Below are 16,795 nucleotides of genomic sequence, written 5' to 3'. Positions count from 1 at the left end.
TGTAGGTTAGCTAATATAACAGATCGAGAATAAAAAAATATCCATTTTAATTAAAAACGAATTTTAAACAGTTTATTATTTTTAATATAATTACTTTTAGTCATATGGTATGAAACGATGGGCAGCAGCAAAATGTGGAATAATCAAATATGGAAAAACTTTTGAAAAATGCCGTGATAGTCTTACTCAATCTGTAGTTGACGAACATTACCAACAATGTTATCAGGATGCTTGCAGGTAAATTGTCAGAATGTTTTAAATTTCTTATGCCAAAAGATATGTAACCTCTTGACTATTACTTATCTATTAATGTATTTTAGCTGACTTATCAAAATGAATTGGAATTTGATTCGGTGTGTTTACAAGAGCAAAATGTTAAAAATACAGAAATTTAGAAACTATCATTAAAAAGCTAATTAATGATATTATTTGTATTGTTTTGATTATTCTGACTACTATACTTATCTTCACAATATTTGGGTGAATCTAACCTCCGTCCTTCTTCAATTGTATTTCTTTGAACTCAGAAACCTGTGCATTCAAACTGAACCTCTTATGTACTAGATGTAAAATCATCTTGAATGTGATACAGAGTAATTTTCATGTGAGAAAATGTACTTTTTATCAGTGGATACTCCTAGAGGTAATGCTGTCCTTATTGCAGCAAATAACCCAGTGATGTTGCTTGTTTCTGGCCTGATGAATTTTTCCCTTCTCACCATAATAACCCTTTTCTCTGCTTTAGTTGGAGATCTTTTTATTTAGATTAAGAAGTTACTAATTTATTTGAATTGCTTGGATGATTACTCTTAATATAAAATTGTAATCTGTGTGTTTGTGTGTGTCCATCCAAAAATCATAAACTATACCAGGTAAATAAAGCTGATATATACTTTTGGTCCATTACTTTGGACATATTTTGGGTATATTTTTGTTGTAATATATATTCTTTCTAGGGTCACCCGAAAAAAAATAAGTTGGAGTGGAGAGTTATCATTTTAGAGTGATATTTTCATGAGAAGAGGATAGAGAAGTTGAAAAATAAAGATGTTACACACTTTTTAACTCTTCTATTTTGTTGCCTATGCCTCCTGGCAGGTAGTCATGCTAGTTGCTCACAAAAGGCCGATTAGTCAAAATGGGACCTATCATTTTGAAATTCAAAATCAAATTTACAGTAAATTCAAATGTATTTAGATAACAAAAACCTCTGACATTGTATTACCATAGAAATGCGTTTGCAGTACTCTCAAGTTTTAAACAAAGTATATTTTCAATTTAATACAACTGTATAAACTTTGATAATCTGAAAGTGATATAAAAGCTGTGCATTATATTAAAGGATATGCTGAGCATTAAAAAGAATGCCTACATTGATGGAAAATATAATTGCATGGAAAAGTTGAAAAATAGTGAATTGTTGGTAGAAAGTGATAATAAACTTTGATGATACATTTTTTTGGATTTGTTTTATTTTGGTCGGGAGGTATTATAATGACACCTAGAAGAGATTTTTGGACTTTACTTTTTATTTTACATATTCAAAGGCCAATATAAGCCTGGTTACCAATAAAAACTTTATGTTGAGTGCAATAGTCAATATGTTTCTTCTGGAGTTAACTCAGACAAACTCACTTTGTATACTTTCTTATGCAATTTTAACATTAAACCTACACTACTACCTTCTAACTTGAAGTGGCATTTTCTTATAGAGTATTTTTTTGCTTTGCATATTATTTTCCATGTAATATGATTATAATCATTTATTATGCTATTATATAATGCAATAAAAAATTGACACAATTTATAAAATTTACTTGAAAAACTTAAAATATATTATAGCTGCAAGTACATTTTGAAATAATTTACATCAGTTATATAGTAAAGCAATCACCATTATGTTTCTGAATGTTTGAGATGAGGATTTTGATTAATTGATTATTTGTATTATTTGGACTACTGTTCTCATCTTGAGTGTTATTTTCACAACATTCGGTCGATGTAACATCCAACCTTCTTCAGGTGCATTTTGTCCAACTTGGGGAATGCTTTTGTTGGGCTTGGAAATCTACATGAAATTTCAAACAAAGCCATTTATTTAATACACATAGGTAGCATGTTCTTGTTCTATCAGCCATGTCCTAAGTAATTTGTAACTGTATTTTGAGTGTTGCCTGCACTGAGAATTGGGAGGTGGGTATTGGGGACACACCCCTACTACCTGGAATAATGAACTATTCCATGATGTCACTTCCGTCCATGACATCACTTCCAGGTAATGAGGACTGGTTCACTCCGTCAGTTAGAGATGGACATGCTGAGAGTATGGTCGTCACCAACTAGTCCAGTAGTTGAGCACAGATATTACTCAATTTACCTTTTTCATGTATTTTTGTTAATAAATATTTATTTAACTGTTTCTGTGTTCTCCCTCATCAATTATTCAAATACTAACCATCACAACAAACTGTATTTTGAGTGCTGCCTGCACTAAGAATTGAACCTTCAAACTCCAGAAGAGTATAACTTAAAACTGAATTTTACCAAATACTCTATCCACTATGCCACAAGTAAGTGTGGACGACATTCAAAATACATTTGCAAATTACTTAGGACTTCTACCCAGTCATGACTGATGGAACGAGAGTATTCTATCTCTATGGATGAAATAAAGGATTCTGTTCTAAATTCCATACACATTCCCAAGCCTGACAGAAAGATTCCTGAGTTCAACAAGATACACCTGAAGAAGGTCGAAAGTTACATTGACCGAAAAATGCTCAAGATGAGAGCAGTAGTCTGAAGAATCCAAATAATACTACGAATCATCAATTATAATATTGCTAAAGTAAGTCAAGAAAAATAGAGTAAAGAAATAGTTAAAAAGATAAATAATTTAACACTCGGAAGAAACATATCATGCTGCATTAAAGTTAAACATAAAACACTCAATACATAAATTGATGCATTCAGAATATGAATAGAACAATAAAGGCATTTTCCAGCTTAGCAAATTTTTAATGAAAAATTATATAAGGATAATAATAAAAATAATTTTGTAATTGACAACTCTGCTAATGTAGGATTTCAGCCAGTATTAGCAAGTGAAATGATGAAAGCAATCTCATCTTATGTACATACTAAATATGAAATACACATAAAATTTATCTGAGAAAATTTATTTTTTATGTATACATCTAAGACTTAATGCACTTTTACTTTCTATGTTATCTTAGTAGTTTTGATACATTGAAATGTCATCATTTTTATGTTATTTGAATTATTCAGATTACTGTTCTTACCTTGAATATTATTCTCACATTTTGGCTGATATAACCTCTGACCTTCAAGTGCACCTTGTTAAAGTCTATAATGTGTACGGAATTTTAAGGTTAATCGACGGAAACATTGTAAGAATAACATCCAACATGAGAACAGTAGTTAGAATAAACCAAATAATACAAATTATCAAATTCCTCATTTACAAAAAAATTACAAAATATATAAGAAACTTTTGCTCTAGTTAAAGTCATATATGGTTGTTCATAATTATGAAATATTTTATTCGAGATTAGTTTTTGATAATATATTTTGTCTTGTTATTTTGTAGGTGTATGATTGGTAGTGATTGTGATTGTATCTGTAGTGCTTTGGCTAATTTTGCTGTAGCATGCATTCATGCTGATGCACCTTCTAAGTGGAGAACCCAACGACTGTGCCGTAAGTATAAATAAGCAATTTTGACAATTCTAAGTTATTCAAGAATATATTTTGAAATTATTAAACGTAAATCACTCTATAGGAATAATTATATAATGGTTTATATGTCTATATCTAATGCAAGAACCCTAAATTGAATTCATTCAAATTATTAGTATTATTTAATATGTCCAGAAATTTACAGTAGAATCCTTGTTGATGCTTTTAATTTATTTATTTATTATGAATGAATTATTTATTGAAATAAAAAATGTAATAGGGTAAAGTAGTGGTGATGAGACCGGTTAAAACCTTATTTTTTTTTGGGGGGGGGAGGGGGCAACTAATCTTGGGCAATTGTTTTTCGCTTTCTTTTTGATTTTTTGTATGGGTATGCATTTTTTTTTTTTTAAGGGTTTTAGTAATTTTAACAATTCTTATTTTCATAATATACTGTCTAGCATAAGTCTTAGTTGTTTCTTTTAAATTGTGATAATGTCCAAATTGTTTAATATACTACCTTCAATGATATCTTCCAAGTCCATCTCTGTAATTGATATAAAAACCTAATAAGAAAACTTAATATTTTGATTCAACATGAAATTTCACAAAAAAATCAGTAGTGTAATTTAAAACACTCATGGATTCTTTTGTTAAATTATTCTAGCTGCTACATCTCTAAATATATAGATCCCCAAATATTTAATCCTTTAGATTAGGATATTTTAATAAAAATTAAAAAAAAAATGATTTAATTTTATTTTTAATTTTTAATTTTTTTTATAGCTTACATGTGTACAAACTTGTTTGCTTACCAAAGTTGTGGACCTGTGTGTCCTGAAACTTGTATGTCATTTGTTAAACAACAACGAATTGAACAGTGTAAACACTCCAAATGTGTTGAAGGCTGCTTCTGTCCACCTGGATATGTTCAAGAACGTAAGTTGATGTCAACAAAATACTATCTATTCATTTCAGTAATTACATATTTTTTTAATATTATCTTGTGAAAGAAAATATTATTAAATAAAATGTTCATTTAGTTTATTAATTAGTAAGACATTTTTCTTTCTTTAGCATTCATTTTCTTAAACAGCATTAAATGTTTTATGCTTCTGATTTTTTGAGATGAGTATTGATAACTTGGATTCTTTGGACTACTGCTCTTGAGTGTTATTTTCACAGCATTTTGGTCAATGTAACCTCTGACCTTTGTGAAGTATATCTTGTCAAACTCAGGAATCTTTCTGTCAAACACAGGAATCTGCATGAAATTTTAAATGGAACCTTTTATTTAACTCATGGGTGTAACATGCCTTTGTTTCATAAGCAATGATAGAAGTCCTAAGTAGTTTGCAATGGTATTTTTGAGTGGCGTTCACACTGAGGATTGAATCTTCAACCTCCAGCTGAGTGTTATTTACAATTGAATTTTACCAAGTACTTTATCCACTATGCCATGAATCCTTGCAGATTACAAACTTTGACATAAAGATTCTTAAGTTCAATGAGATACACTTGACAAAAGTTGGGGTTACATCGACCAAACTGTAATAAAAATAATATTCAAGATGACAACAGTTGTCCAAATAATATGAGTTAACTGTTTTGGTCTGCTATTTTCAGATATTTTTCAAGAAATTTCATGATTTAATTCCCAGAAAATATTTTATTTTTCTCAACAAATATCTGATTCAGATATTATTTGCAGTCTTTCACAGAATTTATCATGGAGCTTTGTCAAAAGCACAATCTCTTGTGTTCTTTGCTGTACAATATTTATTTTGTCAGTGTCCCAAAATACACCTCTTAATCAATTTTCAAATATTTTTCTTCAGATTTTTGCAATCATTACCATCAATTCACAAATATTGTTCAAATGCAATGATTTACTTTAGTGTATGTTTATGCACTACTGATGCATAAATATATCTTCTATTGTCAGATTTATGATAAAAGTATTCAAAATGCATTTGAACAATGTAATCATTTTGCTTAATACAGCAAAAGATTGATTATTGTAAAATATAAAAATAAAAGTTGACATAGTATTTAACCTACAAAAAATTCAAATTTTGCATTATAGAATTTTTTGATTTTATTTTATTTCATGGATACAAAACATAATTATTTAACTTTATATGTAATATATGAGGGTCATTCCAAAAGTAAAACATCCTTTCTTTTCTAACTCAAAAAGTTAAAGAGCTATGAAAACGGGAGTAGTACCATTAAAACAAACGACCTTTTATGCTCCAGAATTTATTTTTCTACATACTTTCTTAATGCAGTACTGCCAGGAATTCAATGACGCATCTTAGCTTTTGACACACATCCATGTCAGGGGTTGCTTTTTTAGTCTTACATCATCAATATCTATAACAGACATGAAACTTTCAGGTCATAAATGCATAAGTTCAGTCATCATAACAATGGAATTTGCAATCCCCTCTGATCCATTCTAGTGGAATAAAAATATAGGCGTTACTTTTGAAATGTCCTTCGTATGTTTAATATATGTAGAAATATTAAAAAGCAACAAACAAAAATTAATTAAATGAATGTAATTTATTTTAAACAAAGTTTCTACCCATGTATCATGAATTATTATATGATGATTATAGTTATAAAATTAACTTTCTTGTTTAAAACTAGATTTGTCTGACTCCCAAAATTAAGTGAGACTTACTTTATCCATTTATTTGTATTATTTAGACTAATATTCTCATCTTGATTATTATATTTACAATGGGTTCGCTGATGTAAACCCCCTAAACTTCAAGTGCATCTTTTTGAGCTTTTTTGTTAAGTTTTGAGACATTATGTTGAACAAAGATGGCGGTGTAGTTCAGATCAGATCCTTATTGTAATTGGCAGTAACCAAGATGGCGGCCAAGAATCAAATGCGGTCCGTGGCGTAGTTAATGGCGAACTGATTGAATCCAAAATTCAACAATTTTTATACTAACTTTGAAAGGTTTTCATTGGTTGTTTAGCACAACCGGTGGTTATAAAAATGATTGGCAAATACATTCGTCTCATACCCTCATTAGGAGTCAAAAGCATTTTACAAAAACCCATACTGAAATTTCAAGATGAACTCTTTATTTAATCCATGATTGTAGATTGTTCTCCTTCTGTCAGCCATGACCAGGTAGAAGTGTTAATTTTTTTATATCATTCTTAATTATTAATCTCTGTAGTAAGGATTGAACCTTCAACCCTCAGACAAAATCATTTAGAACTGATTGTTAATTAACACTATTATCTGTTATGCCATATGTCCACATTCCACTTCATGTTGCCTAAAAATCTCAGTCCGATCATTTTGAACATTGTGAAGTTACAAACAAACAATAGATAAAAAATAATTTTCATCATAATAAGAATAAAATAACTAATTGATATTGTCAAAAGTAAAAAAAATATATCACTTTATATTGCAGGTGGTGCTTGTATACGTTCTTCTCAGTGTCCATGTGAATATAAAGGATTACAGTATACAAATAATACTGTTATAAAGATAGATGGCTATGTTTGGTAACTATTCAGTTTTAATTTCTTTTTTTTTTTCAATTTTGATATCAAGTTTTACTTCATGTTTAAAAAAGATTAACAGTTTAAAAAATATATTTTTAGTTTTCGTTTTCATAATGGTAACAAGATAAAATTAAGGGTTTACTTTAATCCTAATGGATATGAAAATTAAAAATTATTTTAAATTTGCTATATTTTGTAATTATACTGTTTTTAAAAATTATTTCATCACGTTTTATTTATTACAAAACTATTTAATATTATTTCTTATTTTGATGCAGAAAATCAAAATATAGAAAAAAATTTAAATATATGAAAGAATTATATTAATAGTTAAATATTCTTTGCTCTATATTTTATTATTTATAATTTTGTTTTTAAATATGCTTAAATATTGAACACATATTGATAAATTGATAATATATGAATTATATCCGTTTGAAATATTTTTAAAGATAATATTTTTAGCCTCTTATGTTATCATTTTGGTAGAAAATATAAATTATTACTTTTAGATCATTTAAAATCTATATATCTATAAAAGTGAACATGTCTGTGTGTGTGTCTGTGTACATTTCCCTACACAATAACTGTCAATTTTTAGTCTACAGATTCGAAATTTGATATACAGGATACTGAGATTTGTAATCAGTTTTCGGCTAGAAATTTGGCTGTTAAGAGGTCAAAATTCAACGATTTGACCTTTGAGAACTCTACCAAACTCCTCCGCCATGGACATGGATCTAACTTAATAACTTGATTTGACTTCAAAACAATAAATGTTAAGGGGCATAATATGAGTCAAAGTAAAAAAAATTGACCGTTTTTTTTTGCTCAACATACACCTCCAAACACCGGGCAATGCCAGGCTGAAATGCTAGTTTGTAGATAATCTAAAAAAATAATTATAAGATGATAGTAGTAGTGTTTTAAATATATTATTTTTATATTCTTTCATTTAACCTATATTCATGTTTTAATGAAAATATATTTTAAGTTGAATAGTTTTGGCATTTTTAAAAATTATTACAAGCAGTATTATTTTTCAAAGTTTTAACTTTAAGAGAAGCAAAATATTCTCTTTAGATTGTTTAAACTTTTGTCTTATCAAGGTTGGAAGACATGTTGGAAGAGATACATAAAACACTAGTATTAAGTTACTTAAAGATCAATGTTAAGCTTAGAATTAAAATAGAATGTTATAAATTAAATATTTCTAAAATTATGACCTATTTTGATATTATTGCTTGATTTTAATTTATATTACTTAAATTGCTTGGAGTTTGAGATATTTTCATTTGATATTTTTGTTGACCTTTTGAAAAAATGGTCAATTTATTATTTATTAACCATTTCAAATCATGATTATCTAAAATTGGTGTTTTCACTCTTAAGGAACTATTTTACAATAAGTTTACATATAAAATTTAGAGAGCTATTCTTTTTGAATATCGGGATGAGCAATGTTCATTTTAAGAGCTAAATCTATAGTAAATAAACAAAAAAGGACCAATAATAAAAAAATTAATTAATTGTGGTGGGTATTCTTTGAAATTAACAGTAGTTTTATTCAACTTTAAATTATTTAATTAAAAGTAATTGTATATTGAAGAAAATTCTTGTTTATAATTTTAGCAATTGCCTGAATGGAAAATTTGTTTGCAAAGATAAGGAAGTAAAACCTTGTGGAAAAGATTATATAACATGCAAAACAGGAGATTGTCTTCCAAAATCAGCTCGCTGTGATGGCCATTATGATTGTTTTGGAGGAGAGGATGAAAAGGATTGTCGTAAGTTGCTTTGATGTAACTATTAAAAATAATTTCTTAGGAAATTATATAAAAGTTTCATCATAATTTTAATAAGAAAAATGCTAAATCATATGAATATGCTGTATAGTATATTTTAATTATCTAGCCATATCAATTAAGTATTTAGTATTTTTAAATATCTTAGTGTTGGTTATATGAAGTGATTAATTATTCTATCAATTATGATATTCTGTTAATAGAAATAAATATTTTGTTTCTGAATTTTTGAGATGATGATTTTGAGATAGTTATTCATATTATTTGAATTCATCAGACTACTGTTCTCATCTTGAGTGCCATTTTCCCAATGTTTCAGTCGATGTAACCTCCAACCTTCTTCAGATGTATCTTGCCAAACTCAGGAATATTCGACAGAAACATTCCCAAGTTCAGCAAGATGTACCTGAAAAAGGTTGGAGGTTACATCAACTGAAATGTTGAGAAAATAACATTCAAGATGAGAACAGTAGTCTGATGAATCCAAATAATACAAAATATTTTTTGTGAAATATGATAATAAAACAAAGACAAACTGGTGCAAACCAAATTATGTGTTTTATGAAATTCTGTTATCAGTTATTAAATAGGTGAATGAGAGTACATAGCAGTGGGTAAATTCTTCTCCGATTTCCTGTATATCTGATCAAAAAGAAAGTAAATAATTATTATGACTAAATATCCAAATTGAACAACTTAATCAAAGATAGCATTTTGTTTTCTAGCAGCAGAGACCAATAGTTTACAGAAACTAAACAGATTTATGTACAGTGCCACCAAAAAGAAAGTCCGCACTTATCATTTTTTTCAAAACCGCAAATTTAAGCTATATTGAATGTAACTGTTTAAACAACCTATACCTCATTTGATTCCTTTTTTATTCCTCTATCATTTTACCTGTTCATATTTGACTTTTAATTGAAGTATCCTAGTATTCACATTACTTTAAAATATTACCTTCAAATTGAGAAAGCAAAAAAGAAACTCTGCAGCAACAAATGAGCTTAAAACTAGCTTAAAGTATCCACCTTTTAGCATCTCTAATTGTTGTTGTTCCTAGTAGTGATGGGACAATTCCAATATTTTTCCCAATTCCATGCTAAATTTTCCATTCTAATACAATTACTGATTCCGATTCTTTTTAAATCTCTAAATATTTAACTACAAAGTTGTTATTTTTTTCCTGATTACTTGGGTGACGATCTATCGAATTTTAGCTTTACTGGTAGTTTAAAATCAATAAATATTTATTATTTTATTAAAATTTTGATTTAAGCACACTCAAATAACAAAAAAGATAATTGAAGGAATCGTTTTTGGCATCGGAAAATATGCACATATTCTTCCGATTCCGATACCAATTCAGACACTCCAAAAAGATCCGATTTTTCCGATTCCAAATTTCAATTCCGATTAATCGCCCCAACAATAATTCCTAGGTTATACAACATAGCATTTAGTCCATATACCTCAAGTCTCTCTTAGTAATTGTCAAGAGCTCATTAATCTCTACCTTTCTTGTTTATCCAATCAAGAAATAGGCCGCAGATTGAAATGTGATAGGAAAATGATATGAATGACTGTACAAAAGTACCAAAACACCGGCAGTGTTTGTAATGCCCCTAAATATGGTCATCCTAGAGTTACCTCTTACAGGGAAGACAATGCTATCAAGATCTGCAGCCTTAGAAACAGATTTGAAACAGTTTCCAAAATCCAATAACACTGTAATCTTGTTAAAAAGTGCTTTCTTTCTACAGTTAAAAACAGATTGAAGGAATTTCATTTGCAAAGCTATGTTCCAAGACGCAAGCCAATGATCTCTGTAAAGAACAGAAAGTGCCGTCTGGACTTTGTCAGATGCAATGAAGATCATGACTCTTCATATTGGTCAAAAATGATTTTTAGCGACGAAAGCAAGTTCAATAGGTTAGGCAGTGATGGTAGGCAGTACGTCCGTCAAAGGAAGGACAAAGAATTTAATCCTAGGTGCACAGTTTCAATGTTGCAAGGTGGTAGAGGTTCAGTTTTAATGTGGGCTGTTATTAGTGCCAATGGTCCAAGGCCTATAGGTTGCTTGCAAAGTCAAATTAATTTGAGCCAGTACATTAATATGTTGACGGAGCATTTTCTACCCTACTTTGGCTGGAATTTAAATGATAATCCCATCTTCATGCAGGATAATGCTCCCATTCACACAGCTGGCAATGTCAAGAGATTCCTTAAAAAGTATGATATTCTGTAGGTACGGGCAAAAATGAGCGGATAAAGATAGAGGGACCTAGTTTTGAAAGCAGATTTATCATTATTTTTTTGTAGGTTTCTGACTACTTTTTGATTGTATTTGAAAAATTGAAAAAGTTAATTTCCAAAAGGAAAAAAATATTTGTAAATGTAAAAAAAAAAGTTATGAAAAATGTTTTCACAGTGAGCTAACCAATTAAGCTAAATTTTGAAGTTAAATAAATTCATTGTAAAAATCCTTTAAAAGATAAATATTAGTTTTCTGGGTCTATTTCAAAGATAATTAGTAAAGTCCTAAGATATTGAATTAAATAAAAAAAACACCTTGTTTGTACAAAACATAAATTAATTAGTCCAAAAACCAAGTGATTTTGCCGTTTGCAAAACGCAACAAACGAAAGTTTTGTAAACACGGAATATATGGAAGCCCAAAATTTCATTCAAAAAAGACTGTGAAAATGATGTCATGCATCCGTACATTCCTATTCTGAACGTTTGTATAATTTTTACCATTTTTTAATTTACTTATTTTCTATGTTTCTTTTTAAATTAAATTTTTTTTGATTATTGTTCAATATTATATAAAAATTATGTTATGGCGAAAGTTTCACATTCAGTTAAGCAAGGAAAATATTAAAATTTTACATATAAAAATTATGCAAAGCCTGTAATTTAAAAAAAAAAAGTGGAAATATTTTTTGCTATTATCATTTTTTATGTCAAAATATTAAATAAACAATGCTTAATTAAATGATAATATCGGTAATTTGAGAAATTCATTTTTCTTCAAATTATATCAAATTCATTAATACAGACGTTAGGGGCTTTTATCTTAATGTTCCTGTAAAAATTAAATAATTTTTTTTAATTGTTATATTTTACAATGCCTAATTTTTATATAAAAAAAGCAAAAATAAATTCACTCATATTTTTTACTACTGAAAACCATAACTTTAAAGGTACTTTTTGTTTAAACAAAATAATACATTTTCACTAAGATTTGAATAAAAATAATGGGTCCAATATTTTCTGTGATCATTATCTGATAAATACTGAAAATTTCATTAAAATTGGTTAATTTCCTGATTTTTGGTGAATTTTTAAGTAAAGGGAGGGGTCAAAATGCTTATTCATTTTGAGCATCGGCATTCATTTTGCATGTACCTAATATTCTGTGTTTGGATTGGCCTGCACAATCTCCAGACCTCAATCCTATTTAAAACGTATGGCATTACATAAAACAATAGTTATGCAATGATAAAATTTCAAATCTGGAAGAACTTTAGCCAAAAATTAAAGAGAAGTGGGATGCCCTTTCACTGAAGTAATCCTGAGAGAATGAACCAAAATTTGCAGGCTGTCAAATTGCAGAAGGGTTATCCTACTAAATATTAACTAATTAATTGTGTCCCTGTTGTATTTTTGTTGCATTAATCTTCTAAAGTTACATTTAATTTCCATTATGCAGTGTTTCTTTTTGCCTTCTTGATTTGAAGTTAATTTTTAAAATTGATGTGTACACTAAGATACTTCAATTAAAAGTCAAATATGAACAGGTAAAATTATAGAGGAAAAAAAGGCAAATCAAATGAGGTATAGGTTGTTTTAAGTTATATTCAGTTTAGCTTAAATTTGTGGTTTTTGAAAAAATAAGAAGTGTAGACTTCACTTCTGTATGTACCTTTTTGATTTTGGAAACTATGTAGCATCAAGATAAGGTGGATGGAATCCCGTTAGCTTTAATAGATATATAAAAGCTCTAAGGAGAGTGGAAACTTACCTATAAGGTATTCTTGCACCTAACTCCCTCAATTATCAATACAACAAGATACATATGCTTAAAATTCATTATAATGAAAAAACAATATATCACTCAATATGTCATCGGCTTGATATATGGCTGATTTTTATAAAGTGATAACCTTCAAATCACACATTTTAAAAGTTGAACTGAGTTGGATTATTAGTTTACAAATAAGTAATTTAAGTGTTACAAATTTTCAAAGCAATAGAAAAATATGAATTTGATAAGTTTCTTTTTGATGTGAAACAATGCTGTTCAAGCAAAGCACTAGCTTGATAAGTGTTACTTGGACACTTCCCCATTATAAACAACTGTTAAGAGGTGGTATACTGATTTTCAACACAATCACACAGACACCATTCCATGTTTAACACTCAGGTTTCCCATCTACGACAGATGTCCCATAAAAATAAAGTTCACAAAATTGTTTTGGCCAATCATAAATTGAAGTGGCATGAGATAGCAGAGAAATTGAAGATGAAAAAGTAGTATAGTCACCATTATGTGCAAACATTTGTCTATCAAAGCTGTGTTCAAAGTGGGTGCCACATTCGCTTATAAAACAAAATAATGAGTCCAAAATTCAGGGAATTGTTTGCAACTGTTTCAATGCAACAAAAAGGATTTTTTGAAATTAAATCTGCAATCAGCTGATTATATAGTAGCAGGTGAAGCCCGTCCAAAGTGACCTAAGACAAAAATATTAGCAGGCAAGGTTTTCACCTCCATATTTTTGGATGAGCAAGGTATTTTATACATGCATTACCTTAAAAAACAAAGAGCCATCAATAGTAAATATAATATAGTATTATTCGTGCATTTAAAAAAATCACTAAAAAAATAACACCAAATGACGTAGGAAAAGTACTTTTTCACCAAGACAATGCACCATGTCACAAATCAATTGCAACAATGGCAAAAACTACATGATTGCACTTTGAATTGTTTCCACACCTATCCTATTCTTCAGATTTAACTCCTAACAACTACTAACTGTTTGCAGATCTCAAAAGAATGTTCCAGAAAAAGCGATTTAGTTCAACAAAGAGGTGATATTGGAAATTGAGGCATAGTTTTAAGCCAACGAACAATTATTCTACAAAAAGCCATTGAATGGCTTGAGAAGCACTGAAAACAATGTTTCACCTAATAAGGGGACTATGTTTATGAATAAAGTTAAATTTTGTATTTTTGATCTAATCATTTAATCTCTGAATTTGACAAGTTAAAAAGCATACAAGTTTAATACATAATTAAGTATTACAAGGGAAATTCAATAAGCAATGCTGTGGAGTAGATGGTTAGAAGAAAAAAAAACGTCCCGAGTGTATCTGCATTGCTCTTTGGGAAAGAAGAAGGAAAGGATCGCTAGCTCATTTATATACACGAAGGGCATCTTGGGAAAGCAGGGCATGATGGGAGAAGCTATTTTTTTTCCTGTCTCTTCCTTTTTTTTCTAGATAGGAGGATATAAAAGCTGAGAAAAATTCCCTGGAGGACACAAAAAGAAGAGTCGTGAACATCTTCTTGAAAAGTATTTTGTGTTGCTGACATTTGTGACATTGGTGGCGAGAGGCCAGGTGTGGTCGATTGGAAAAGAAGACGGCAGAAACATGCTGTTGTCGAGCGAGTGACTCACTCTTTCCCGAACCCCAGAACCGAATCTTGATTGTAACCTTAGAAATGGCCATGACCCACTTCTCATAACAGTAGCGCAATGAAACTTGTCAGAGTTATTAGTCTTTCTCTACATAGAAACCACCCAGAGTTATGCGTCGTTTTTTTTTGTAGAACACCTCAAGTTGACCCTCCAACCACATGACTTTAGTAATCAAGGATGCATTATCTGGGAAATGCTTTCTTTTCAAAAACAACTTCATGGCTGGAAAGTTGTGAAATTCAAAAGATGCAAGATATGGAGAGTAGAGGTATAGAGGAGGATTTTATAGCCACATGCTCATGTTTCTGATCTGGTGACATGCGCTTTGTAGACTGGAATATTGTTTTGTAGGAGGAGGATATCTTTGCTGATGTCCCCTGCCTTTTAATTTTAATAGCTTTTCATAATTTCCTCAAAAGTAAAGCATATTAGGCTCTTATAATTGTGTATACTTTGCCAGAAAATATGTCATCACTATTGCATCCTGGTCCCAGATGATGAAAGCCATTAGAGGGCTGCACCCTTACCTTCTTTGTAGGTGGTGAGTCCAAGTAATTCCACAGGGTTTTAATCTCTGGATCATAATGATAGACCAAGATTTCATTCTGTGTAATCAGTCTTTTGAAAACCTTTGATCATCTTCTTGGCACATCTCCAAATTCATCCCGAGTATTTGATGCATTTTTGCTTCTAATACAGTGTCAGCAACCTAAGAATCCATCTGGCAGACATCTTATGCATATGCAAATGTCCTTTCAAATACAAAAACCAAATCACTGTGCAACATTCAATAGCTCCATTTCATATGTCAGTTGACTCCAAACACCTGTAAATCAGAAACCACAATTAATTCAAAGCTGAATTATATAGAAATATAAATCATTGCACATGGAAAATTTTATCTAGATCAGACAACTGAAAGTGGATTAGGAGCATTTCTAATTGAATGACCCTTATATGTAAATTAAGTTGCTTTTTATGATATTTATATTAAACACATTTATTTTTTTCCAACCAAAATTCAAACAAAATATATGCCTATTGTTTTGTATTTCCTGTATGAAAACTCTGATGAGATCAAAATATTTATTTTTCTTTTCAACTGTATGTGACTCTGAGTGGGTGTCCACTTTTCATTTTTGCTTGTCATATTGTAAAAAGAAGCACTTGCTAATGACTGTCTTCTTAATTGATAAGTCTGAAAGTGTATGTTTGACTAATATAAGATTAAAGCAGCAGAGTTTAAATAGAAAATAAATTAAATTTTAAATTTCAGTGAATACTAAAAAAAAAACAAAATCCTGAACTATTGTAATTTATTATAAAAAATGAAATAAATGACTAAAATGATTCATTAACAAAAAATGTGTTTCACTGGAATGCCACAATTATTTTGACAACTAATTTTAAAAAATACTTTTGAGCCCTTATTGGATCCTATTTGATGCTTTCTAAATATTTGTTTAGAATCATTTTCATTGAGATTCTCTTTAAGGAATCTCTCTGACAGTCCTGAACTCCTTTTATTTTTGTAAAATTGTAATAAAAAAAAAATGTCTATAATTTAGTTCATATTAAAAATTTAACCTAAAGTCTATTATTTGTGTTAATAGTATATTAGGTTCATGAGAAAGTTCTTACATTTTTTTTAAATTTTGATTTCAAATGATGTATTTTCAAATAAGTGTTCATTGTAATGCCTTTACTTTGTATATCATTTTAAAGAGTTTTTTTTTCACTCTATCTAATTGTTTAAATTACAATTGTTTTATCATAATTATGTCTTGTTTTCAGAAGATTGAATATAAGACGGAAAAAAAGCAAATTTGCACAATTTTTTATTTCAATTCAAGCTAGGCTGAAAAGCTGCTGAAACAGTTTGTGATATCAATGAAGCTTTTGGCCCAGGAACCACTCTTGAATGCACAGTACAATTGTGATTTAAGACATCTTGTAATGGCGATGAGTCTTGAAGATAATGAATGTGGTGGTTGGCCATTGAATGTTGACAATGATCAATTAAGAGCCTTAGTTGAAGCCAAT

The 16,795-nt window shown here is 29.4% G+C and overlaps 1 protein-coding gene across 1 annotated transcript in view; it reads left to right on the top strand.

The window, feature by feature from the left end:
- The window catches only part of LOC145291081 (otogelin-like protein), a 201,916-nt gene that overhangs the window by 109,965 nt on the left and 75,156 nt on the right, over positions 1-16,795 (top strand). Inside the window, exons 21-25 of the mRNA XM_080136596.1 lie at positions 101-237; positions 3,611-3,720; positions 4,486-4,638; positions 7,146-7,239; positions 8,872-9,026. Coding sequence (XP_079992722.1) covers positions 101-237; positions 3,611-3,720; positions 4,486-4,638; positions 7,146-7,239; positions 8,872-9,026 — 649 coding nt within the window. The remainder of the gene's footprint in view (positions 1-100; positions 238-3,610; positions 3,721-4,485; positions 4,639-7,145; positions 7,240-8,871; positions 9,027-16,795) is intronic.

This window comes from Euprymna scolopes, chromosome 12, assembly GCF_053919585.1.
Source record: "Euprymna scolopes isolate OS-2025 chromosome 12, ASM5391958v1, whole genome shotgun sequence".
In the NCBI taxonomy this organism is placed as follows: domain Eukaryota; kingdom Metazoa; phylum Mollusca; class Cephalopoda; order Sepiida; family Sepiolidae; genus Euprymna; species Euprymna scolopes.
This window is presented reverse-complemented; position numbering and strand designations above follow the sequence as displayed.